General features: G+C 45.3%; 1 protein-coding gene across 1 annotated transcript; it reads right to left on the bottom strand.

Annotated features, from left to right (window-relative positions):
* Positions 1–265: 265 nt before the first annotated feature.
* NPTX2 (neuronal pentraxin 2) lies at positions 266–26,962 on the bottom strand. Its single transcript, XM_080981155.1, has 5 exons — positions 26,234–26,962; positions 21,674–21,890; positions 13,633–13,877; positions 8,830–9,009; positions 266–5,846 (listed from the first exon to the last, which is right to left on the bottom strand). Exons 1-5 carry the CDS (start codon positions 26,666–26,668, stop codon positions 5,619–5,621), a joined length of 1,305 nt encoding a protein of 434 aa, XP_080837281.1. The 5' UTR covers positions 26,669–26,962; the 3' UTR covers positions 266–5,618.
* Positions 26,963–27,078: the final 116 nt, after the last annotated feature.

The following is a 27,078-nucleotide window of genomic DNA, read 5'->3' as shown; positions in this document are numbered from 1 at the left end:
CACGAGAGCTCCATACAATCCAAACATTTGAAAAATAATATATGATTTTTAAAATATATAAATTCCCTTCCTTCCCCTCCCTTTAAAATCCCCCTAAAATCAGAAAAGGTTATCAGCTTTCTTTCCCCCCCCCCCGCCCTGCCCCGATATGTCATGTAAGTACTCTTAGTGATGCAAGCCAAACAGTCACCAAATGCAAAAAAAAAAGGGGAGGGGAGCCACATCTACAAGGTATTGGGAAAAGAACACATTTGCTTTTTTTAAAAAAAAACACACACATTTAAAGACAGTTCAGTGCTTACAGATATCATGATAGCGAACAAGAACTAAAAAGCAGCACAGCTGATTTTTATTTTTTGTAAAGCACAAAGGACCATCACAGGAGATATTTCTTTAAAAATAATAACAGTTTTTTAATTGGGAGAGATAAAGAAAATAATAAACATTGTCCAAGAGGGATATGGAACCTATGGCCCTTCGGGTTTTTGTTGAACTACAGCTCCCATAATCCCTTGGCCACGTTGGCTGGGGCTGATGGGAACTGGGAGTCCAACAGCATATAGAGGACAGCAGGCTCCCCATCCCTGCAGACAGGAAGTCCTCCTGCACAACTCCCATTGGAATGAATGGGAGGCATCTACTGAAGCACTACCGTGCCCATTCATTTCAATGGGACTTGCAGGTGAAGTGCTCAGTGAAGAGCCAATGTTTCTTTGCAAGTGCGGGGGTGGGTGGGGACTAAAACAACATCCTTAACTTTGGCACATGCTTATGAAAGGCAAAGCAAAAGTACAATCCCCTTTGGGAATTCTCTTGGGTAGCTATTTTAAAAGGAAATAAAGAAATAAAAAATACCCAGAAGGTTAAGTATGGCTAAGAGTCAGTACCTAATAAAGATCAAGGGTCCTTACTGAGGTGTAGGGTATCGCCAAAAAGAAAAGGACAAGGAGGACACATATTTGCATAAGTTAATTCCAGTGTCCAGACAGAATTTAGAAATAATTAACTATAATCTGAATAAAAATATAATACATCTCAACATGGTGGGGTTAAGACATCTGCTCCCTCTGTGCTAACTGAGGATGGCCAACTTCAAAATCCCTTCTGTTCTTCTCTCTTAGGCTTTTTATCTTTGGACCAGACAGACCTTCAAATAGAAGACGCCTTCAAACAGAGGACCACCCTCTGTAAAGGTAGGACACATGGTTTCCCAATAGCCAGAGGCCTCCCCTATCAATTGAATCAAGGTGTCTTGGGGCTAATAAATGGGCAAGCAGCATCTCTGGGAACTTAGCCTCAGGAATAAGGTTGCCAACTGTTCAGGACACAGGAAGAGCTCTGCTGACTCGGAACAAGGGTCCAAGGAATCCAGCACACGCTGCTTCCCCAAGAGCCTAGCTGGATGCCTTTGGGAAGCCCCAAAGCAGAGAATTAAGGGAGCAATGTGCATGAGAGGTGGGATTTCCCCCATGTCACCCAGTGGGAATTCCAACTCACATGCACTTGGTCAAAAAAAAACCTGGCAGGGTTTCCAGACAAGCTCTCTGCAGAAGCACCTCCAACAGCAGTTTGACATGGAGGCCTTAGTAGAGACGATCACACACTCAAACAGTTTGATGGGACCCCAAGGGTCATCTAGTCTGACCCCCTGCGATGCAGGAATCCTGTTCACAACCATCCCTGGGTGGGTTCAAACCACCAACCTTCTGATTAACAGCCAGACCCATGCTGCGAAAAGCTTCCTCTTATGCAGTGCAAGCTGCTGTGCAAGGCACAAGAGCAGCCCAGATCACTTTCTTCCGGTCAGTTGGCAACCCTGTTCAGAATCTCTGTGCATGCTACTCTGTGATGCGAGCATGACAGATCAGGAACGAAGGAAGGCCTGGGTTCACTTCCACGTAAATACCCAGCAAATACCCATGTAAATGACTTCCAGTACATTCATCAGCCAACGAAGGACGTGAATACAATCAGAAAACCTTAGCCCCAGCAACAACTGAACTGCCCTGGAGGAAAGGAAGACAGGGTTACACCCATTAAAATTAATGAGCCTGGGTTTGTCACATCCATTGTTTTCAACAGGTCTATACCGTGTAGGGCTGCATACACACATTTATCCCCTCAAAGAATTCTGGGCAATGTAGTTTATCCTTCAGAGTGTTACGATTCCCAGCAACCCTTAACAAACTACAGCACCCAGAATTCTTTGCGGTAGTGAGAAATGTGCTTTGAATGAGCTTTAAAGGTACTGTATAGTGTGTACACAGCCTAGGACTAGTAGTGGATACAAGAAAGAAAGAAAGAGAGAGAGAGAGAGAGAGAGAGAGAGAGAGAGAGACCTTGGTCAGATCCCTTGCTGGCTAAACTGAACGCCATCAAAATTGCTAAAGTGACAACTTTTATGTTTTGTTTTTCGTAAAGTCCTATTTACAATCAAGCAGTATATAAATTTGGTCAGATAAAATGAACAAATAAAAACACATGGCACAATCCATTTGAACAGCTGTCCTGCACAAGCCTCCACTGAAATGAATGGGCGGAAGGGCACCACCAAGTTCTTGGCACAACTCCCATTCACAAAATTGGAGATTGGGGGGGGGGAGGGACCCTCAAAAGTAATCTTATCCAACCCCCTGTCCGATGCACAAAATCCTCTGCTGCAGCATCCTTGAAGATGTCCATCCAGCCTCTGCTTAAAAACCTCCAAGGAAGGAGAGTCCACCACCTTCCAAGGTTCATTTCAGAGGGGCTTACTCAGGAGTAGATCCAGGGTAGATGGTGCTGCTAACACTTTCCCGCGAGGCTGGAGTGAAATGGCATGCCGCAAAACTGACTCCTATACATTGTACCACATCACAAACACACACAAGAACAAAACCAAGAAAGGTGTTGCTGTACAGCAACACTTTTTGCAATGTAAATAGTGCATATCTTTTGCTTTTTAAGGGTCTGAATGATGCAATATTAAGACAAAGTTACCATAGCGTTTAAAAAGTGCTTTTTTTATTTAAAGGAAGGGCTACCAAAACACAGGGGCTGGAGTCTGAGGAAAGGGGAGGTCAGGATCCTACTAGCAAAGCTTTGGGCTCTCTCTGTGATGGGTTTACTTAGAGATCCTAACTATTGCCTAAGGACTTTAGAACAACTGCAAATGATATGCTCTGAAGGGGAAGCGTGAAAGGAGGACTGCAATGTGCCTCAAGATTCACAACCTGTCATAGCCATATTTGGATTTACTTCTAACCAGGGATGGTGGAGAAATCCAATTCAGTTTTCATCTGAAGCCAAATCTATTAAATTCGCACTTCCCAAACAATATAACTCAAACCCAGCCGTCCTTTGAAATTTGCAGCTATTCGAATGTTGCAAGAGGGTTCTCCAACCAACGTTTACAAAAATGCATATATTAGGGGAAAGTGTGCACAAAAACAAATACATTCAAAATGCATTTTATTAGGAGGAATTGCTTGCAAAAAATGTGCACATTAATCAAAACTGCATACAAAAATGTGATTATTGGGAGAATTTTGCACTAAAATGCTGATGAATTTTCATGAGCATTAAAAAAAAACCACACACACAATTTCACGAACTGCTGCAGAATTCTGGTTCTCTTACAGCCTCTCACTTCCGATCTTAAAGTTATCCATATTTTCCACAGCACTTTGCATTTTTTAAAAAAGTCCTCATGAAAATCCACCACATTCCTCTTAATATACATGTTTACATGCAACTATGTGCAACAGACATGTTTTTGCAAAACAATCCCCCCTAATATAATGCATTTAAATATTGTTTTCAGTGATATGAATATTTTAATGCATACTTTACCCTAGCAAATGCATTTTCGTACTTGGCTGGAGAATTTCACTGCAAAATTCAGAGAAGAGTGGATTTCAAAGGACGGCTGTGTTTCAATTTGTAGATCGTTTCTGAAAGTGTGAATTAGCTTGGCTCCCCTTTAAATGCAAATGGAATCAAATCTCTTCCCCCATCCCTAGTCACAAAGGAGGACACCTGGCGTAAAGGTAGGATGAGCTCACAGGTCTGCTTCTTCCATTGGAAAAGAACAGGGAAACCTGTTGACAGGGCAGCTTATGCATCAAAGTCCCAGTCCCAGTTCCATTAAACCAGGGCAATAGACACATTTAATTTTACCCCTTCCTTGAGATGATTCAGAAGTGCAGAAACAGAATATCATATTGCCCTTGTGCTACAGACCACTTCAGACTGCAGGCTGCATATGCCACATGTTTGAATACTGCTAGTGTTTAAAAAAAACCAACAACAATTTGCATGTGGAAATCTAAAGTGAAAGGGAGATCAACAAAAACCCATAATCCTGATAAGCTGGATTTCTATTAGCATAAGCAGAGCCACTGGCCCATCTAGTCCAGCATCCTCTTCCCACGGTGGCAAACCAGATTACAAGAAGCCTCAAAATAGGACCTGAGTGCAACCTCTCTCCCCCCATTTGGGGTCCCCCAACGACCGACATTCAGAGGCATCCTGCATCTATGACAGTGGTGGACAATACAACCATTGTGGCTAGTAGCCATTGATAGCCTTTTTCTCCATGACACAGTTTCATTCTCACATGACGGGATCCTCCAGAAATTTAGGACTCTGCCTACAGCCTGAAGTGGGCACGAAAAAGGAAAGACAGGGCCTTGTGCTATTTCCATAGGGCCATTTAGAGAAACCTAGAGGGCCACAGGAAGTAATTCACCCCTGCTTTAAGGAACCTCCCCTTTCCCATTCTTCACTTCAGCCCAACAAGTGCTCCCAATTCCTCCATTTGGCTGTAAACACAGGGCTGGGCATTACAGGTTCAGTGGGAAACAGCATGAATCTATTGCGATGACCAAATTGCATGTAAGTCCTTACACTTAACCCCTACAACGTTTGTGCTTTATTTGACACCATGTGCTGTTAGGAGGGGACGCATTCTGTCATTAAGCAGGGACAAAGTATTTGCACGGGACATGGGGTTTCTGCCAGAGGGGCAGAAGTAAGCTTTGGACGTGGATCCATGGCACTATCTACTGCTCAAGTCTGAGAGCTTGATGGTTTTGGAAATTCGTGCCAGGAACCCATGCAGGTAACAGACAGAATTGGCCACGAACCTCTTCTGCGGGAGCTCCGCTGAGCAGAATCAAAGATGGACAGGTTGAGGGCATAACAGTGTACAGGTGCTTCCCAAACTTCTCCCTCCCCCAATGGACCATCTGAAAATTGCTGAGGGTCCTGGTGAACCACATAAGGATTTTTCTGCCTGCTCTAGCAATTGCAGTGCACTGAGCTAGATGCTGTGTGATTTTTAATGGTGTTATTGCAGACATGTCATGGACCACCTGAATGAAGCTCATGGACCACTGGTGGCCTGCAGACCAGTTTGGGAACCCTTGTCTTGTACGCCACCTCCCGTTTAATTAAGGGAGGCTGATGCAAGCACTTGTGGAGAACTGTGCCTCTCATTGGTACCCTGGCAGTGAGTTTACTAAGGGGTAATTAAAATTAACGCTAATGAAAGGAAGCGGATAGGGGCATCAGCGCGTCAGACCTCACGAGAGATTGTCTTAAGAAAAACGGGGCACTTCAATGGGTTATGGTCATGGCTATAAATCGAGCAAACGCTCTTCGCACGTCTCTACGGGCCATTTCGCTGCACCTCCAAACACATCCACATTGTTGTCAACCCAGGGGATGATGTTGCCCGGCATGTTGGTGGAGCAGTTAGCAATATTCATGATGTCTTCAGGCTTCAAGACTCTGTCCCATATATTGAACTGGCTCATCTCCCCAACGAAAGCTTGAGTTGCATCAAACCTTCCTCCAACAGTGTCCTTAAAGTGAATGAAAACCAAAGCTTGGATTAGTTCAAGACCATCCTTTAAAAAGATGGCTAAATCAGTATCTTTACGTTTGCAAAAATGAGGGGAAAAAGAAACCAGTGCAGCTTACTTCTGCGTAGGCAGAAAGCTGCGGGCCTGGTTTTCTCGATTAGGAAGCTGTTCCGTGTCATGTCAAGCCACTGGTGCATCTAGATCAGTATGGACTATTTGACTGGTGGTAGAAGAACTGCAGGAGCCTTTCTCAGACTTACTTGGAGATGCTAGGAATTGAATTTAGGGCCATCTGCATGCAAATCCTAAATACCAAGAGTGGGGGGACCTGTGGCCTTCCATGTATTGTTGGACTCCAACTCCCATCAGCCCCTTCCATGTATTGTTGGACTCCAACTCCCATCAGCTAGTATGGTCAAGGATGATGGGAGTTGTAGTCCAGCAACATCTTGAGGGACTCTGGTTTCTTACTTCTAATATCTCCTCCAGTTGATCCTTAGGTCACACGTAGAATCATAGAATTGTAGAGTTGAAAGGGACCCTAAGGGACCCTAAGAATGCAACACAGCCTTTTGGAGGGGGACTGCACCCCAATAAACATAAATTGTTTATTGCAGATTTTCCTATGTAGAAGTGCCCCTCTATTGAGTTGAATAGTGATGCAATGAGCTTTATTACTACAATGGAATCAGCACCCTTGCAAGGGATGGTGAGCTCAGGAATGTGCAGGATGGTTTATTCACTGTGTTCAGCTACAACCATGAATCTTTTATTTGTGCGCCGCATGTGTGATGTTGCCATCTGCAACATACTGAGACTGATGTACTCATATGTGAGGCCCTCCATAGCTCAGTCAGTAGAGCATGAGACTCTTAATATCAGGGTTGTGGGTTCAAGCCCCACGTTGGGTAAAATATTGCTTTGTAACCATGACACCTTCCTGGTGGAAAGGTAAAATACACACGTAATAAAGAAATACGGTATGGCCAACAATATGTCAGAGATGTGTTAGGCTTTTTATGTGTTAGGCTTTTTTTACATTAGCAGGAGGAGGGGAAGAGGTAGAGGAGAATTAACCCCAGAAACATGGGAAGCTGCCTTATACTGAGCCCATACTGCCTACACTGACTGGCAGCTGTTCCCTGGGATTTCAGACAGGGGTCTCTTCCTGGTGACACTAGGGATTTGAACCGGCAACTTTCTGCATACAATGCAGATGGCTCTACCCATGAGCTATGGATTTTCCCTGTAGAAGATGAAGAAGAGGGCCTTTCCTGTGGTGGCCCTGCATTCCTAGAATACCATCCCCAGGTTTGGTCCCTCCTCATTGGCCTTCAGGCAGGCCCCAAACACCTTGTTGAATGAACCATGGTGCAGTGTTTTAATAACTTTTCTCTACTAAAGCTATTTTAAAGCTCGGGAGATGCTTTTGAATTTCAAATTTTAATGTGGTGTTTTATTGATTTGTTGTAAGCTGCCCCAGGGTATGGGCTTCAAAAAGCAGGCCGGAAATAACAAGACGGATCATGTTCCTTTGTGTTCGGAGGCAGCATGCAAATGAGTTGCAGTTGCTGGGCAGCAACGTCACAAAGGGATACCGCTGTTGTGCACTGCTTATGGGATGCCCAGAAACATTTGCCTGACAAGTGTGGGAAGCAAGATGCTAGACTATAGAAAGATAACCAGCAGGAAAAGAGGAAGGAGAGTCTCCAGGGCCACAGATCAATGGTATGGCATCTGCCTTTGCATGCAGGAAGTCCCTGTTTCAATCACTGACATCTCTAGGTCAGGCTGGGAAGGCAGAGAGCTGCTGCCAGTCAGTGTAGACAATTCTGAGCTAGATGGCCCAATGATCTGACACAGTATGGGGCAGCTCCCTACATGTTCTTCCTCCCTCCCTTCCCCACCTACCCTCTGACTTTCTGCAGATGAAAATCACACCCTTTCGGGATGTTTCTTTCCCCTTCTATATTGGTCTCTCCCATAGTTGGATTTGCAAGATTGTGGGCAGAACCTGTATTTTAAAACACTTTTTGTGCATAGGACTTAGTTGAACTCCTGTGTTTTTTTAAAGACAGGTGCAGTCTTCTGCAACATGTCATTAAAGCAATAACAGTGCATTACTGCCTGGATAGCTCAGTTGGTTAGAACTTGGTGCTGATAATGGCAAGGTTGCAGGTTCGATCCCCATATAGGACAGCTGCATATTCCTGCATTGCAGGGGGTTGGACTAGATGATCCTCAGGGTACCTTCCAGCTCTACAGTTCTACGATTTATACCGGTCACACCATTCTGCTTTATTCGTTATCATGCAATGCTTCTGCATTATTGCCACACAGAAGGGCACTCTTGCACTACAGAGCAACAAAAGCAGAACCAAAACACACCCCGGGGCATTTGTGGTATAAAAAGTTACTGGATTCCAGCAGGAAGTTGCAGGACACACACTGATGGGTGATGAAGCAGTGTGTCTGCCCCAAAGCTTTTATAGGTGCAAAGAATTTTGAAAGTGAGATTGTGTATAACCACCCCAATACCATCATGGGTTGCACCCAATGATACTTTACTCAGAGTAAACCCATTGAAAACCAATAGGTCTAAATTAGCCATGCCCATTGGTTTCAATTAATCTACACTGAGCAAGACTAATATTGGATACAACTCCATGAATGCACAATAAAAAAGGATATCTGCAGGTACCTCTCAGGTCACGTTCAAACCATATCATACCACTTTAAACAATCATGGCTTCTCCCAAAGGATTCTGGGAACTGTAGTTTCTTAAGGGCGATGAGAGTTGTTATGAGGCCTTCTATTCCCCTCACAGAGCTAAAACTCTCAAATACCCTTTTGAAGACTGACTGATTGTTGAAATACTCTGGGAACTATAGCTCTGGGAAAGGAATGGAGATGACAATTTCCTGTTGTTTTAATTTCTTGGAAGGAGGAAAAGGAGGGAAATAAGCACCTTGCATGGCTTACCTGTTCCTGACCAAGGATCAGAACCCCTCCTGGCTTAATGGGGTGCCAAGGAGCTAAATTATCCCCCGTCCCAAGCTTCTCTCCATCCTGGAAAGCTTCCCACATTCCGTCCCTCGTGGTCCACGTCACACAGATGTGGTGCCATTTTCCATCGCTAATGAAGAGCGGGAGCTGGGCGACCTGTTGAAGATAATAAAGGTTATTGTGGATGTCCGGAGTGTTACGCCCAAAGGGTGCAGGCCTGTCCAGGGGAGGCTGGTCTGTGTGGGTGAATGGCATGTTGCATCACCAACCTCAGCCTGTCTTCAGCCAATCCTCGCTTGCCTGCCTTCTCACCTGCACCCAATCCCAGCGGAGGCCCTGCCTGTCAGCTCCCTCCTCTTTAGTCTCAGCGTTGCCCCTTGTAGAAGTGAGGAGGAAGACGGGGACAAACTAGAATGAATTGGTTCTGCCAGTCACTGACTCTACCCACCATTGGCCTCTTTGCCTTCCTCCCTGGGAGTCCCAATGGGCACCAGCCGCCATTGGCACAGACCACACTGATCCTGAGCCAGTCAGTGGCTGAAGCACTCCACAAAGGACAGACGGTAAGGTTGGCTAGGGCAGGAACATGGCTTGCAATCTCTGGACTTTCCCATTTTACAGCCAACAGGATTTTGCTGCGGATTATACTGGAATCTCGCTTCGTATTTTACGGCGAAGCTTGGCAAATCCTACATGTGTCCAATCAGCGAGGACAGACAGATGCTAAGCGGCAGGATCAAGCTGAACTGTAGAATTCAGCAGGGAGGAAGATGGGGACAAAACTAGAATGAGTCATTGACTCTGTCACCTCCTGTTGCTGGCTTCCCTGCCTTCTGCCCTGCTTATCCCAAAGTGTAACAGCATCCATTGGACCTGTTTGCTGAGCGGCAAGAGCCTAGTCCTCAGGAAACCCAAATACTAAAGGAGAAGAGTTGTGAAGATTGGACACTAACACACTGCAGAGTTCTCAATGGGGGGGCTGGGGGGGGGCGGAAGGAGGTGCATCCTCCCCAACAATCCTGCCGTCAGTTTGCATTTCTTAGTGCAGAAAGTATTGATCTGACACGTAGAGGTCTTTCCTGTTCTAATTAATTCAAAAGGGTTCTGCAAGGGTTCTTCTCTGTGTGAAAGAAACAAGCAGAAGGTTCATAATGTTTGCATTATTCCTTCAGAGAAGCTGAGTACACCTGGTTTAAACTGGTTGTTTTATCTCTTTTTGTCAAGGTCATGCTGACTATAAAAGTAAGGCCAGAAGGAGCCGGGGTTTCACGTTCTCTTTCTGTCTCTTTTCCTTCTGGTGTGGTGTTCTGTACATAGTACAGTGGTACCTCTGGTTGTGAACAGGATCTGTTCCGGAGGCCCGATCGCAACATGAAAAGAGCGCAACCCACAGCGGCGCGTCTGCACACGCGCGGGTTGCGATTCGCTGCTTCTGCGCATGCGTGTGACGTCATTTTGCGCTTCTGCGCATGCGCAAGCGGCGAAACCCGGAAGTAACCCTTTCCAGTACTTCCGGGTCGCCGCGGGATGTAACCTGAAAGAACGTAACATGAAGCGGACGTAACATGAGGTATGACTGTATGCTTAGTGTTAAGGTTTAGACTTATTGTAAGTAAGTTTAAGTTAAATCTGCTGCAACTGGATTTCTTATGGACAGTGCCAGTCCTGAATGTATGGGATTTGTGACCATTATACTCCTTTGCCTTCAGTAGCAGTAAAGCTCTGCTGGATCCTGCAATGTGTTTTAAGTTTTTACTCTGCTAACCATACATTGGAGTTCTGCTCTGGATCAATACTGATCGGGGTCATCCCATAAAGCTGAGTGTTGGAAGATTCGGGGCAGGGAAAATAAAGTGCTTCTTCACACAGCACATAGCCCAGCTATGGAATTCTCCCGCAAAAGCTGCAGCCAAGGGGCACCAACTAGGAAAGCTTTAAAGGGGAATTAGCCACATTCATAGAGAAGTCTGCCATAGCTACTGGTCATGTTGGCTATGCGCTACTTGCAGTATCAGAAGCAGAAAAGCCACAGCTCAGTGGCAGAAGGTCCCAGGTTCAATCCCTAATGGCTTCTCCGGGTAGGGCTGGGGGAATTGCCCCACCTGAAACCCTGGAGAGCTGCTGCCAGTCTGTGTAGGCAATACTGAGCTAGATAGGCCAATGGTCTGACGAAGTGTAACGCAGATTCCTAGGCCACTGAATGCTGGGGATCATGAGTGGATGGGAGTGCTGTTGTGGTCAATCCCGCTTGTAGGTTTCCCATAGGCATCTACTGGCTGCAGTGGGAACACAATGCTAGACTAGATGAGCTGTTGGTCTGATGAAGAAATACAGTGGTACCTCAGGTTAAGAACTTAATTCGTTCTGGAGGTCCATTCTTAACCTGAAACTGTTCTTAACCTGAGGTACCACTTTAGCTAATGGGGCCTCCTGCTGCAGCCACCACCACGTGATTTCTGTTCTCATCCTGAAGCAAAGTTCTTAACCCGAGGTACTATTTCTGGGTTAGCGGAGTCTGTAACCTGAAGCTTGTGTAACCTGAAGTGTCTGTAACCGGAGGTACCACTGTAATCTTCTCAGCTATTTTGTGTTGGAAAGCGAAAAGGCCTGACATACAGTCTGTCACAAAAACTCTTGTCCTTGGTTCCGTAAATACAGTGGTACCTTGGGTTACAGACGCTTCAGGTTACAGACTTCGCTAACCCAGAAATAGTACCTCATGTTAAGAACTTTGCTTCAGGATGAGAACAGAAATGGTGGTGGGGGCGGCGTGGTGGGGGCGGCACAGCGGCGGGAGGCCCCATTAGCTGAAGTGGTACCTCAGGTTAAGAACGGTTTCAGGTTAAGAACGGACCTCCAGAACGAATTAAGTTCTTAACCTGAGGTACCACTGTATTTAGTTGGAGATTCCAACCAAACATCAGGAAGAACTTTCTGGCAGTAAGAGCTGTTTGCTAGTGGAACAGACTTCCCTGGGAGGTTTTGGACTCTGCTTCCTCCGAGATTTTTAAGCAGAGGTTGGATGGTGGATACTTTAGCTGAGATTCTTGCATTGCAGGGGGGTGGACTAGATGACGCTTGGGGTCCCTTCCAACGATTCTACGATTCCTTCTATCTATCTGGAATCATTGTAGCTCCCCAGTGGTAACAGCAGTATCCCCTGAACAGGCTTAAATACATTTTCCTTTAGAATTGCCTAGTAGAATTGATTTTTGTACCTGGGTGCTGATGAAGCCCTGTGTGCATATATTATGAACTGTGGCAAATTCCGAATGATGCACATGTCTCTTAGCAACCTCTTATAACGCTCCCAGGGATTCGATGTTTATGAGACTACCACAATGCATCTGCACAGAACAACAGGCCTTTTCTCCTCTCCCCAGCTACACACAAACAAATTTCTCCTTCTGACAGAGCCTTATTTTGACCACATTTGTAATAGGTCAGTTGCTGACTTGATTAATTGTTACGTGACTTACAGTCTAATTTTAAAGCGGCCAAGCCAACAAGCCGCATTCTGGTGAAAGGAGCTTCTACCGGCAAAGTAATTCAAGAACTGCATCTTTACGACCTGATCAATCAACTGGGCGAACTTGCAGCAGGTCAAGTCTGGGAGCCTCATCCTTCCCTTTGCAAGCAAGTAAACGTCATGCGGCCTCCCAAATCTTCACTTTGCAAAACAATATGCAGAATGAAACACAGCCATCTTTCAAAATTCACCTTTCTTTGCAGTGCAGTTCTGCAGACAAGTAATGGGTACCCCAAGTACATTGGTGAAAATAACGTGCTATATTAGCAGAATTTGCTTTGCATAAATGTGTGCATTAGGCAAAATTGCATACAAATAATGTTCTTATCAGGAGATATTTGCACTAAAATGCTAATGAATTTCCATGAGGATTTTTATTTTATGCAAACTGATGTAAAGGTGTGGAGAACTTAAGATTGGGTAAAAAACGAGAAAGCGGTTAGCTCATCTCTACTTGGAACCAAGTCCCATTCAGTTCAATGGGACTTGCTAGGGAGCAGGTGTGCACAGAATTACCGTCCCAGGGGCCAAGTGCCAAGACACTTCATATGCCTGTTTTTGGTTTTCATAGAATCATAGAGTTGGAAGAGACCACAAGGGCCATCGAGTCCAACCCCCTGCCAAGCAGGAAACACCATCAGAGCACTCCTGACATATGGTTGTCAAGCCTCTGCTTAAAGACCTCCAAAGAAGGAGACTCCACCACACTCCTTGGCAGCAAATTCCACTGTCGAACAGCTCTTACTGTCAGGAAGTTCTTCCTAATGTTTAGGTTTTAACAAGAGTGGGGCTCAAATGCATTGACCCTCCAGACAGAATGAAGAATTGCCCTTCTATTTTAGCAGGGCAGGATAAAACTCTGCTACATCTTAGAGTGCAGCAGAGCTTAATCCTCGAACATTTCACTATTGCACAGCGGGAATTCTTTTTTTTTTTTCCTGCCTTGGCTGATGGAAAGAAACGGGATTCTCAAAAGGAAGAAGAAGAGGAGTTTGGATTTGATATCCCGCTTTATCACTACCCTAAGGAGTCTCAAAGCGGCTAACATTCTCCTTTCCCTTTCTCCCCCACAACAAACACTCTGTGAGGTGAGTGAGGCTGAGAGACTTCAAAGAAGTGTGACTAGCCCAAGGTCACCCAGCAGCTGCATGCGGAGGAGCGGGGAAGCGAACCCGGTTCACCAGATTACGAGTCCACCGCTCTCAACCACTACACCACACTGGTTCACTGCAAGGCAAGTCTTTCCTCACCTTGTCATTAATGAGCAGCTCAATGGGGTTGTTCCCCCACTCGATCAGCACCACTTCATTAGCTTGCCCAGGGACAGCGTAGGAGAAGGGTGTCCCTATTCCTGGAGAGGCACTCGACTTCAGCCACAAGCACACAGTGAAGGCATACAGCTCAGGCAACGTCTTCTTGATCTTCCCATACAAGTAGTTGGTGCGGAGAGGGAGGGAGACTTTAAATTCATCCGGTGATTTGAAGGCGCTGGTACCTACAGCCATATCCCAAAGGATACAAGGTTACCCATGTAAATTGCAGGGAGGTCACTCAAATGAAGAAGCTGATTCATTGCACAGGTTTTACCTGGTTTATCAATCAATCAATCAATCAATCAATCAATCAATTTTGCATAAAAGTAACTCAAGAGCTCTGAAAGCAAACTAAGAAGCATGCTTTCTTCATCCCTGTGTAGAAAGTTTTTCCTGAAACATTAAGCATCTAAAATTAAAACATAAAATATATCTATTTTATGGATCTTCATGACATGTGTGACGGGAGAAAGTGCCTTTTCAGTGGTGCCCCCTGTATTTTAAAGTTTGAATGGGATCATTTTATTGTGTATTTTGATTGTGGATATTTATACTTTAATGCTTGTGGAATTGCTTTTTGTACTTGAACACTGTTTAAGAAGCCTTTTTCCGGCAATAAGATTTATATAAATTAATAACAGGATTAACAACAAGAAGAAGTGCTGTATTTTAAAGGGACTGTGAAAACCCACTTATTCCAGTTTGGTTAAGAAACTGTGCTGAACCTATCAAGCTGTGAGGACTGTTGCTTATGAAGCCAAAACAGCATCACCCACACACAAGAGGGAGGTATCAGCAGTCTTGGGAGAACCCCAAGATTTGCAGAAGTACAACAAATTTTTAGGTGGGGAAGCCAACCCATACAACGAAAGTATAACAAATATTTAGGGAAAGGAAAGCTCTATGGAAGCCCAGTAAGGACTGAGCATGCTCAGTAGGCATGGAATGCTAACTGACTGGGAGATTGGGCAGGAATAGGAATGGAATGGAGTAACCTTGAAAAAAGCATGGCTGGGTGACCAATACAGTAGTACCTCAGGTTACATACGCTTCCGGTTACATACGCTTCAAGTTACAGACTCCGCTAACCCAGAAATAGTACCTCGGGTTAAGAACTTTGCTTCAGGATGAGAACCAAAATCGCACAGCGACGGCGCAGCAGCAGCGGGAGGCCCCATTAGCTAAAGTGGTACCTCAGGTTAAGAACATTTTCAGGTTAAGAACGGACCTCCAGAATGAATTAAGTACGTAACCAGAGATACCACTGTACTGTAAAGCAGGGGTCAGCAAACTTGTTCAGCAGGGGTCCGGTTCACTCTCCCTCATACCTTGTGGGGGGCCACACTATTTTTTTTTTGGGGGGGGGAATGAACGAATTCCTATGCCCCACAAATAACCCAGAGATGCATTTTAAATAAAAGCACACATTCTACTCATGTAAAAATACTAGGCAGGCCCCACAAATAACCCAGAGATGCATTTTAAATAAAAGGACACATTCTATTCATGTAAAAACACGCTGATTCCCGGACCATCCGCAGGCCGGATTTAGAAGGCGACTGGGCCAGATCTGGGCCCCGGGCCTTAATTTGCCTACCCATGCTGTAAAGTGTAATATTTTGTTGTGAGTTCCACATGTCTATCTGAAAATAGATAGCCGGTATCACAGAATAGCCTTGTTGAGTGGGGCAGGGGCACCATGCTAGCTCCCCAGAAGAGGGGTGGGTGAGTCAGTGGGGAGGTTGATGCAGTGCAAACACAACAGCAGAGCCAATCTAGCACTCCTGCAAGTGCGTTTGCACTGTAGCAACCTCTCCACTGCCTTGCCTCCGTCCCTCCTGGGTAAGCAACAGCAACCTACCTGCCAGGAAGCTAACACAATGTCTCAATCTCACCCAGAGAGCAGCTTCTGGTGGACAGCAGCATTTACTGCAATCTCCTCTGGAGATTATTGGGTGTCATGCCACAGGTGCTGAAAAGATATTCCTTGCCCGAGTCCCTAAAGCAAACATCGCATACTGTAGGCTGTCTGGGTCAGGATTAGAAATATAGGAAGCTGCCTTGTACCAGTTCTGACAATTTTATTCATCTAACTGGGTGTTACATACTCTGACTGGCAGTGGCCCCTAAGGTCTCAGGGAGCTTGCTCCTTTTAATTAGAAATACTGGGGATTGAACCCAAGACCCTCTGCAGAGTATGTGTGTGGTATCTTTTAATTTACACATTTAATTAGACGTTCTGATTCTGTGCTTACCAATGAATGGCTGCCTTCTTTTTAATTTAAAAAAATCACTATGCGTTTTATTCCTTCCTTCCTCTGTGTGGCATATATATATATATATATATATATATAATATGAAAGAAATTGGCAAGCACATTCATTTGCAATGAAACAGAACACAAAGCCTTTGATTTCTATGGAGCAGACTTCACCGTAAATGTGTTTTTTACACTGAGGATATAGGTAACTTACATCAAGACTGCATGTGGCAATTTCCGGCAGATCTCGACACTACCTGTCCCAAATAGTTTGCTTTTAAAGAAATCTAGCAGGTCAGCTTTTTTAAAATAGCTTTTGACTGCTTTTAAAGACCTGGGGATTTGATTTGCAGCAGTGATCCTGAAGCTTTCTCAGACTCATTTTCCCTTTAACTGTATTTGGTACCAAGTTCTGCAGCAGCCTGTTTGCCTCTAGAATCTCTTTGTATGAATGCATCGCCACCCTATTAAGAGGTTAAAACCCATCTGTGAACAGCACCTGCCCCTGGGGAGAAGATGAACATTTTCATTCCATGCTGCCTTTCACCTTGGATGAAAGGTTCTGTTAATTTTTTATCAACGTGTCCATCTTTCAGCCTGATTCCAAACATGTTTACTCAGGTTCAACGCTGGTCCTGCACCCATATCAGTGTGATTTAGAGGTTTAAGAAGGCATGGGAAATCCATGACTCTCCAGATGGTGATGGACTCCGGTTCCCATGAGTCCCCGTCACCATGGCCAATGGTCATAGATGATGGGAGCTGCAGTTACACAGGAGGACCTCCTGTGTACAGAAATAGAGAGCCTGCAGAACTCCAGATGTGGCTGGACTCCAGTTCCCATCAGCCTCAGCCACCATGACCAATGGTCCAGCTACCATCTTCCAAGCTAGCCTACCTAACAAGATTGTTGTGAGGATAAATGGGGCAAGTGGGAAAGAACCATGTATAATGACTTAAGCTTTGCAGAGCAAAGGTGGAGTATTTAAATATAATGCAATGTAAATATTAACCATTGCAATTATATGCAATGTATAATTATCATTTATTGCATTTATCAGTTGCTCATACAAAAAAAGGCTAAAAGCTATTTGACAAAACACAGCACCTAAAAATGTTTTAAAACCAGAAAAAAAATTAAAACAATGAGCACTACAAAATACATTTTATAAGGACATTTTAATAAGTATACTAAAATATGACCACTACGATAGGTCACAACTTAATTACCAAAGGCCTAAGCAAAGTAAGTCTTGGTGCCTAAAGATGGACAATGATGGTACCAGGTACATCTTCCGGATGAAAGCATTCCAGAAATGGGATGGAGCACCACTTAAAAAGTCATTTTGTGTGTGGCCACCCTCTGTCCCTCCCTCGGGGGGCACATGGAAAAGGGGCTCTGCTGAAGGCTACAGAGTCTGGGCTGGTTCATATGGGGGCAAAAGGGCAAAAGGTTCCCCTCACTTGTTTTATAACAGGCATCCCCAAACTTGGCCCTCCAGATGTTTTGGGACTACAATTCCCATCATCCCTGACTGCTAGTCCTGTTTAGCTAGGGATGATGGGAGTTGTAGTCCTAAAACATCTGGAGGGCCAAGTTTGGGGGTGCCTGCTTTATACAACCTGGAGATACAATCCAAATCCCTGGCCTACCTTAGATATTGTCCCGTTTGCTCTTACAATGGAACCTTGCACACACAAAGAAACACACTGTATTGGAATCCAAGCCAACACACATTTGGTTTCCAAGTGATCACCCATCAGACCAGACCTGCTTAGCTTCAGCAAGGTTGTGGGACTGACAGGTCATCAGACCATACCTTGGGACCAAATATAAGACAGAACCAGGCTGAACCACATTAGTCAGTTGCCGCCACATCTAATTTCAGTCTCAAGAGTTGAGTCTTTTTTCATTCCACAGACACTCATTTCCAACAGTGTGTGTTTGGGACTTCATCCTGAGAAGATGTCTCCCGTTCCCCAAGACTATAAGAGGAGCTGAGCCGAGTCTCACAAAAGGCCCATCCATCTATTCCAGCATTCTATTCCCTCGGTTGCCAACCAAATTTATTTGTCTGATTTACATTTCTTCCAGTGGGAGGACACAGCTTGAATTCAAACAAATACAATCAGTGTTTTAAAACACACAACAAGTGTCAATATTTCTTTTTTAAAAAAACTAGTAAGTAACCATACAGTGGTACCTTGGTTTGCGAACAGCCTAGTTTACGACCATTTTGGATTACGACCAATTCAAACCCGGAAGCGCACATCCCAGTTTGTGATATATTTTTTTGGATTACGACCTGTTTTTTTGGAGACCCCATTGATGACCTGTTTTGGTTTACGAACGGACCTCCGGAACGGATTATGGTCATAAACCAAGGTACCACTGTATTAAAAAAGAGCACTGCAAACTCTTAAAAACATTGAAAGGCACACACACACACACACACACACACACACACACACACACAAAGTAGAATATCCAGCCATAGAAGACCCTAACAAAACAGCCAGTTAGTGGCTAAAGACCTGTCTGAGCAAACAAATATTTTGTCTACCAGTGAAAGGGAAGCACAGAGGGGGCCAGCCTAGCCTCTTGTGGAAGGGAGTTCCACAATCTGGGAGCAGCCACCAAGAAGGCTCTGTCTCATGTCCTCGCGAAACATGCCTGCGAAGGTGGTGGGACTTCGCCTGGCCTTTAGGGAAGCATTGATTAGCATTTGGGAAGGTTGCAAAGCAGAACAGGCGCACAGCAGCCTTCTCTCTTCCTATCACTAGACTTCCTATATCTCCAAAACATCCCTGTAACTAGCGCATCATGGCAAAAAAACTAAGTGACCCAAAATTAAGATTCGCCTGCTTTTGTTCAACAACAATAACGAACAACAAAAAAGAGAAACCAGAGGTGCTTATGTGGTCTGGAGATTTATTTTAAGGAATGTTTGCACCCTTTCCCCATAAGAGTAATGGCATGCCCAGATATGTGCAACCTGGCTCCTGCAAAGGCTGGGGCTTAACCTTCACAAAATGCATCCGTTGGCACAATTCGGAGGTGCAATCATTAATTTGCCTGAACAAGCCTTGATCCAGACTTGCTTAGTACTATAAATATCATTTAAAGTGAATCTATATTTAAACAATTCACACACTCTTGATCTGTAAAAACAGGGGAAAAGGGAAAGGAAAAATGATTATGCAGACAGTTTCGTGTTATTCCTCCCTTGCCATGTGTGCTTGAAATTTAAATACACAAACTCTAGCCAAGCGTGCTGTTTCCCAGTAATTAAATCTAAGGATCTGATTAAATGATTAGGATTAAGAGTGTCCCCCAGTGGCTCCAGGAGTAATCCACGGTAAAGGTTGTGCATTTGAGACAGGACATGCTTGCCCCAAGGTCTGTGGAGTGAACAGAAGTGACATTCAGCAATTAATTAAAAGCAAAAAAGAAAAGGGAAGTTTGTCTCATTTCACAGCTTGCTCAAAGGCAAAGAAGACGTCTTTACAGGTAGGGTAAGTACCTCTCTCTTCCTCTGTCTACCAATTAAACTAACTGATAGGAGGTTCAGGACAAACAAAATGCAGTACTCCTTCACACAACACTTAAAGTTAGACTGCAATGCTGCAAACAATAAGCCCTGCTGAATCCAATGGGACTTGCTTCTGTGCATTACATGGACAGACTTGTGCTATAGCTTATGGAACTCATTGCTACAGGATGGTGGTGATGGCCACCTGCTGATATGGCTCTGAAAGGGAATTAGACAAATTCATGGAGGAGGAGAGGTCTACCAGTGGCTATTAGTCATGATATTTATATGCACTCTCCAGGTTCAGAGACTGTAAACCACTGAATACCACCTGCTGGGGAGCCAAAATGGCAGAGGGCTATTGTCCTCATGCCCTGATTTTGGGTTTCCTTGGAGGTATCTGGTTGGCCACTATGGGAAACAGACTCTTAAACAATGGAAGCTGGTCCACTTACGGTGAATGGGACAATGCCCAGTCTACCTCAGCCTGACCTCAGCACCAGCCACCAGCCACCACCATTACACCCAGCAGTTCTCAAACTTGGGTCCCCAGCTGTTGTTGGACTACAACTCCCATAATCCCTAGCTAGCAGGGCCAGGGATGGTGGGAGCTGTAGTCCAACAACAGCTGGGGATCCAAGTTTGAGAAATGCTGGACTAGATGGATCCACAAGGCCTCTTCTTGCTTTGCAAATGAAAAGTGTGCTGGGGGACCGCAGGAATTCCATTGCCAGAAATGGATCGTGCAGGATTGAAGCCACTTCTTCCTTGCTCGACATCATCCCTTTGAGATCGTGAGAATGGATTCCATGTAGTGATGGAGACATGGCAGTAGCCTCCAAATAGCTACAGGACCGCCATGCAAAGATGGAACAGGCTTCTTATCTGTTGATCTGGAGAGCAGGGCTAGAACCAAGTGGTAGTTGTCAATTGCAGGGAAGGAAGCAGGTTTAAGCCGAACATCAGGAGATGCTTCCTAATAGCCAGAGCTTTTTGACAGCAGGAGGTGGTGGGCTCTCCTTCACTGGGTGTGTTTTAAGGAGGGGCTGTACAACCATCCGTCAGGAATACACCAGCTGCATCCTGCATTGCAGATTCTGCACTGAACAAGAGGGGGTGCTACATAAACATAGGAATATAGTGGTACATCGGGTTAAGTACTTAATTCGTTCCGGAGGTCCGTTCTTAACCTAAAACTGTTCTTAACCTGAAGCACCACTTTAGCTAATGGGGCCTCCCACTGCTGCCGCACCACAGGAGCACGATTTCTGTTCTCATCCTGAAGTAAAGTTCTTAACCCGAGGTACTATTTCTGGGTTAGCGGAGTCTGTAACCTGAAGCGTATGTAACCCAAGGTACCACTGTATAAGAAAAGCCCTATCTGATCAGGCCATTGGCCAACTAACCCAGCATCCTGTTCTAACCAGTGCTGGATTTACGTATAAGCTAAACAAGCTATAGCTTAGGGCCCCACTCGCTTGGGGCCCCCCAAAAGAATTAAAAGGGGGGGAACTGGATGTACATTTCCAAAATATAAGACAAAAAACAAATAAAACAAAACCTACATACAGCAACAGTGTTTTGTGTCGTGTAGGCTCCTATGATGCAAGTAATGGGCCCCGCCTGCTAGCCTGCTCCCTAAAATATCACTAGTTTGCTCATTTCTATATATAGGGTGCCTACATTCTGCATAGATTGGTTGCATGGCAACATGTGCAAATGGCTTTAGATGCCTATTAGGTCCATAAATTACCATACAGCATATATTCAACACGAAAAACAGAGACAATTTGTTGTTGACAAAGGACAGCTGGACATATAAAGGGCCCCATTACCTTCAGTAGCTTAGGGCCTCATCAAACCTAAATCTGGACCTGGTTCTAACAGTAGCCAACTACAGTGGAGGTACTGCACATCCATCATCCAAATGTGTGTATAAGTCTGCACTCAGGATGCCCTTATTCTGTTATTTATTTATTCAGCTTAGATTCAGACCAATGCAGTAACGCCTGTCCCCATCCACTACCAGAAATACAAGTTGCTCCAGGCATCACTGCACCCTAAATCAATACACAGGACTGGAGTGTTGCAGGACATCTGAGCTCCTGCTGAGTCAACAAGTCAAACAAAAATAAACCCACGCCGGAATATACAAAGGAGGATGTAAATTAGGCATCATCATTACCTCTTTCTAGTTCAGAAACCCTTTCAAGAAGTGCGTTCAGTGCTGCCTCTGTCCTTTGCCGATGGGTGGAAGTCTCATTATGAAGCAGGGATTTCTCATTCTCCAGGTCTGCCACTTTGCTTAAAAGCTGGCGCTCTAAATCTCCCAGCCTCCTCTGAAGCATCTCTCGGAGATCGTGAGGCAGGGCTGTATAGGACACGTTCGCTCGGAGCTGATGCTATAAAGGAGAGGGGACAAGGGGGAAACAAAACAAAACGCCACAATTCTCATTCATTAAACTTAATGAGATACTAATACTATATTATCTTCTCATATGCCCCAGGGCAGCTGGAAGTCAAGCATATGCAGCAAAAATTGAGCTTCTGAGTTCATATATCTCACTGTATGGGAAACCATGTGTGCAGATGGGAGACGTGTGTACATTTCTCCTCTGTGATCTAACAGCCGGGGATGTATATGCAGAACCCGGTAAACCACCCTCTCTTTAAAAAGCTGGATTTCCACAGATCAGCCTTTCAGGGCAAGAAGGAAGAGAGCAGCAGGATTCAATTCATCTAATAGCTGATTAACAGTATCCCAAGGGAGTAATTCCCATTAATTTCAAGGAGTCTACTATGAGTAGGAATAGCATTGGATACAACACTGTTAATATTCAAATAAGCATGATTAGGAACACAGCCTTATTTTAAATTCCAATTTATAATGCAGTAATAGTTCACGTTTGAAAAATACATTTCCTTTTAAAAAAAACTAGCAGTGAGGGTGGGGAGATGAGCTATGTCATAAATAAAACAGGCATTGCAAAACAATGAATTAAAGCAGTCCACACAATCCCCAACAGCCAGACCTTACAGATCTCATTCTAACAACTGTAGAGGGTTGCTGGAATAAACAAAGTTTTAGCCTTCTTTTAGGAAAGCAGAAATGGAGGGTCTTGGCAAGTCAACGATACCCTGCAAAGATGGAGCAATGCTAGAAATGACCTGGCTTCATGCCCTACAAGAGCAATTCAGCAATCAATACGGAGATCAGCTGTGGGAAAAGGACTTCTGGAAGTATAGAGGTCTCCATGCTGGCTGCAGCTGCTGGAAGCTGGAGACATCTGGAGGCAATGTTAAAAACTCAGATATATAATCTAGGAGCCAATTGGCTCCTTAAACCTGGGTTACATTCACTAAAACAGAATGCCTAGTTGCCATTTTGGGGCCAGATGGTTTGAAAATCATATTTTTCAAAACAACTTTTTGGCTCCTAAAATTCATTCCGATTGCGCAAATAAAATATAATGGATTGACTTCTACAGGCTGTGTTGCTAGTGTGTGCAAACAGGCGAGATCCAAGGATCCCCAGGCACGCACCTCCAGAGAGTAGAGACATCAGGTGCAGTCCTGGTGCCCCAAACATCTTCACGTGGTTGCAAGTGGCTGATAGCCAGGTACAAAATGCGCCCAGCGCCTGGCTAATTTCGAATGGAGGGCATCATATTGGCTACCACTGGGTCAAACCAACACTTTCAGTTATGACCAGAAGTCAACTTTTTTACTTACAAATGGACAGTTGATAACTCTTAAGCAGCTCCATTCTACAGAAAGTGACGTCACTTCTATGCAGGTATGTTTGGGGGGGAATGTGTGACTTTGGTGGCATGCAATAGCTTCCACAGGGGCATTAGCTGCCAGCTTTAAAATTTCTTTGCATGAACAATTGTTAAATGCTTATGGCGCATGCGACAGAGATCTCACGCCAATCTAGACATGTGATTTTGGGGAATGCGGATAAATTTGTGTAAATCGTCACTGAATGGCTAACTCTTTGAATCCTTTTACTGGAGCGTTCATGAGGGTGCCTTTGAACTGTGCAATAAAAGCATTGCTGCTAGCCATTTTATTTACATTTTTATAGGCCTGATGTTACTGAGTTCATCCATCCTTATGTTTATTCAATGTCATAGTCAAGAAGAAGAAATGAAATGAAACAGGGGGATACCTGTGACTTCTGGGCCACAGGTTGCCTCACTGTGTCCCACAGGTAATCAAACAAAGCATCTAGCATTTCCAAAGGTGCTGCACCTTACTGATAATGTTCCTTTCCAAAGAGGAAGGGGGAAAACTTGTCCTTAACAGCTGTATCCTTGATATTTGATTACTATGAGACTTCCTCATTATACATTGACAGCACTTCAAGCAAATGTAAGAGCTGCTTCAAACACCGAATTCTGCATTGATTACAAAAAGCTTTCAACCATGTCCTTCAAAATGACAGCTGGATTGGGAGAGGAGATATACCCTGCATTAATATTTAAGCATCAGTGACCACTGGGCTGAAAAATAATATCTAAAATAATCTATCTAATAATAAAAATAATAATATCTAAAGTACTGTCTCATTCATTCCAATTGTCTTTGTAGCGGGTTGTATAGTTAAACTGTTGAGAAGATGGACCGGCACTTAACACTTAAAACAAAATAAAAACCCTCATGTTCTTACATGGCACCATATGCCAAGGACACATTATCTAGGATGTCAACGTTACACTGCAACCTCTTAAGCAACTATGTTCTTAGCCGAGGTTGAGATTAAGAAAAAGAAATGAAAAGCACCAGGGCAGGGAAATAAAACCCACAAATCTCCTCTCAATCCATTTTATTGGTAAACACACATAGAACAGCACCTCATAAACACCAGTTCTGTAGTTTGTACTTGTTGCAATCAATTTTCACAAAATCTGCACCAGGGCTCAGAACAAGCATCGCCTTGTCAGGAGCTGGTGAATATTTTATTTCTTTGGATTTCTAATAAAATGACCAATTCCAGATCTCTCTTCCCCTTCATATTCTCCCTCTTATGCCTGGATTAAAGTATAGCTTCTCTGCTTAATGTGATAATAAAGTTCCCCTTTTATAAAAGAGAAGTTCAAGAAAGTGATTTACATAAAACCTGAGCAGCCTTTCTTTTTAAAAAGAATCCCATTAAAGATGAGACGATGACTAAGAGTTTCTGGGAAATGAAGCCTGTTTATTGCAGTGTCCCAGAAGGTTGAAACTTCACTAATTGCTCCCCTGATAATCTACGACGTATATATTTAGCGGGTGACAACAATCCCCTAAGGAGAGATGCACCTTCAGCTGCCTAGAATATGAAACTATAGGTTACAAATGTTGAATGGCTAAGAAAATGGCAAAAAAGAAGACAGGCGGGCACAAATATGGAGTTCTTCCCCCAAAAATGACCTAGTATTTGAACTTGGAACAGCACCATACTGTAGAATGGACCAGAGGCATAGACTAGGAATGAAGATGTTTCACACAATTCTTTAGATATGGACAGCAATAGACTATTTTTAAGAAAATGAAGGTTGCAAAGCTGCTATAATGGGATCTGGGCACTTCTTGATGGGGGATAATATCAAATCCTGTTCCTCGACACTACAACTACTCAGAAGAATGTGTAGGTTATTTATGCAGCAGTATAAGAATAGCACTGCTGGATCAAGCTCAACATTTTGCACTGGCCAACCAGCCGTCTCTGGCAAGCCTGCAAACAGGGCAAAAGGGCTGCTGCTGTGCTCAGCTGTTGCCTCCTTCAGCAACTGGTATTCAGAGGTACAGTCCCCCTACACATGGAGGCTCCATTTAGCCATCATGCTAGTATAGTATAGTGGATAGAATCTGGGGTATAGATTGAGGAGATTTGGGTTCAAATCTCAGCCCCAAGGCTTTGTGGATGACCTTGGGGCCAGTTAATGTATTTCAGCCTATGCCTGTCACACAGGGATAAAGAAAGCGGGAGGCATGAAGACAAGCAGTAGCAAAGTGAAAGAGCATCTGTTTTGCATGCACAATTTCCAGCTTCTCCAGACAGGTCTGAGAGAGACTCCCTCCTTGTGAAACCCTGGAAAGCCACTGCCAGTCAGTGCAGGCAGACTGAACTAGCTAGACTAATGGTCTACCTCAGTATAGGGCAGCTTCCCATGTTCCTATATACATATCACCTTCAACGCTGTGGAAGAAGGGTTAGAGCTGAACTCAATGATACTTACAATGCAATGCCTACTTTAAAAAAGTAAATTCCAGTATGCCCTGAAGTGCTTGCTCCCTAGTAAGGCTAACTTTTAGGATTGCAGCATAAGTCTAGCTTGCCTCCTTTCCACACCAGTAGCCAATTTTCAGCATCCTGAACACACAAAAGGTTGTTTTATCCCTATTAGGACTCCCTAAGAGTCAAGTTTCAAAGGCAAAGTGACTTTCTCACCTTCAAACCAAACACAAGCTACCTGGCATCAGTCACCCACAAGGATGCCACTCTCTTTTCCAAAAAGAGATGGAAGCACCACAAACAGCTCCCACCCCGCACCTAGCTACCACCTGTCAATCACCCCCAACGGGGTGCGCTCTTTTCCCAGGACCAGAGGCCAAATTGCAGCACCACAGACAGCTCCCGCTCGGCACAGAGCCCTCCCCGCTATCCATTACCGCCAACTGGCTGCCGTCCCTGCTTGGCGAAGTCGGCGGCTAACTTTCAGCACCGCGGACAGCTCCGCCCGCGTTCCCCCGTCCTCACCTCCAGGTTCTCCAGGCGATCCTTGAGCGTCTGCATGGTGCGGCTGAGCTGGTCGATGATCTTGGCGGGGTCGCGGGGCAAGTCGCCCATGGTGTCCTTGCCTTTGCCGAACTCCTTCCTCCACGTGCCCGCTTTGCCGTCGGGGGTCTCGCAGCGGCCGAGCTTGGCGGTCAGCTCGCGGATGGCCTCCCTCTGGTTCCCGATGGTCTCCTTCTGCTGCAGGATCGTCTCCCGCAGCTGCAGCACGGTGGCCTTCAGCTCCTCCTCGGGGGGCAGCCCGCCCCCTTGCATGGGGATGGGGGGCAGCGGGCAGCCCGGGTTGGCGGCGTCCAGAGGCAGCGAGGTGCACACGAAGCGGCTCCCCGGGGGGCTCTCCTGGGCGCCCGCTGCCCCCCACGCGGAGAAAGCCAGCCCCGCTAAGACAGGCAGCAGCATGCCGGCCGGTGGGGTGGGGGGGGGTGGGGGGCGCTAACTTACTGCGGGAGGGACCGGCTCAGCATGGGGTTGCGGGGAAGAGGCTGCCAGACCCGGGGAAAGCTCCTGCGGTGGGGGTTTCCAAACGGCTTGCCGTCGGGAAGCGCCCAGCGAGCGTCTCTCCGCGTGGGGAAGCACTTTTCTTCGCAGGGGAAGAAAGTGCGGAGCGGGAGAAAGCTTGCAACGCCCAGCAGCAACTCGTCACAAGAGACAGCAAAACTAGGATTGCGCCGGCGAAGCTGCTCGCGCGCTCTTAAAAGGCTGAGCCGGGTAAGCTGCGAGGAGGGAGGGGGCGTGGGAGAGCCGGGCAAAGGGAGCGCGCCGTGGCCGCCTCTCGCTCTGATTGGTCGGTCGGTTCGGAAGCCCGCGTG

Source organism: Podarcis pityusensis, assembly GCF_964106645.2.
Source record: "Podarcis pityusensis genome assembly, chromosome: 14".
NCBI lineage: Eukaryota > Metazoa > Chordata > Lepidosauria > Squamata > Lacertidae > Podarcis > Podarcis pityusensis.
Note: the sequence above shows the minus strand (reverse complement) of the source record. Positions and strands in the feature narration are given on the sequence as shown.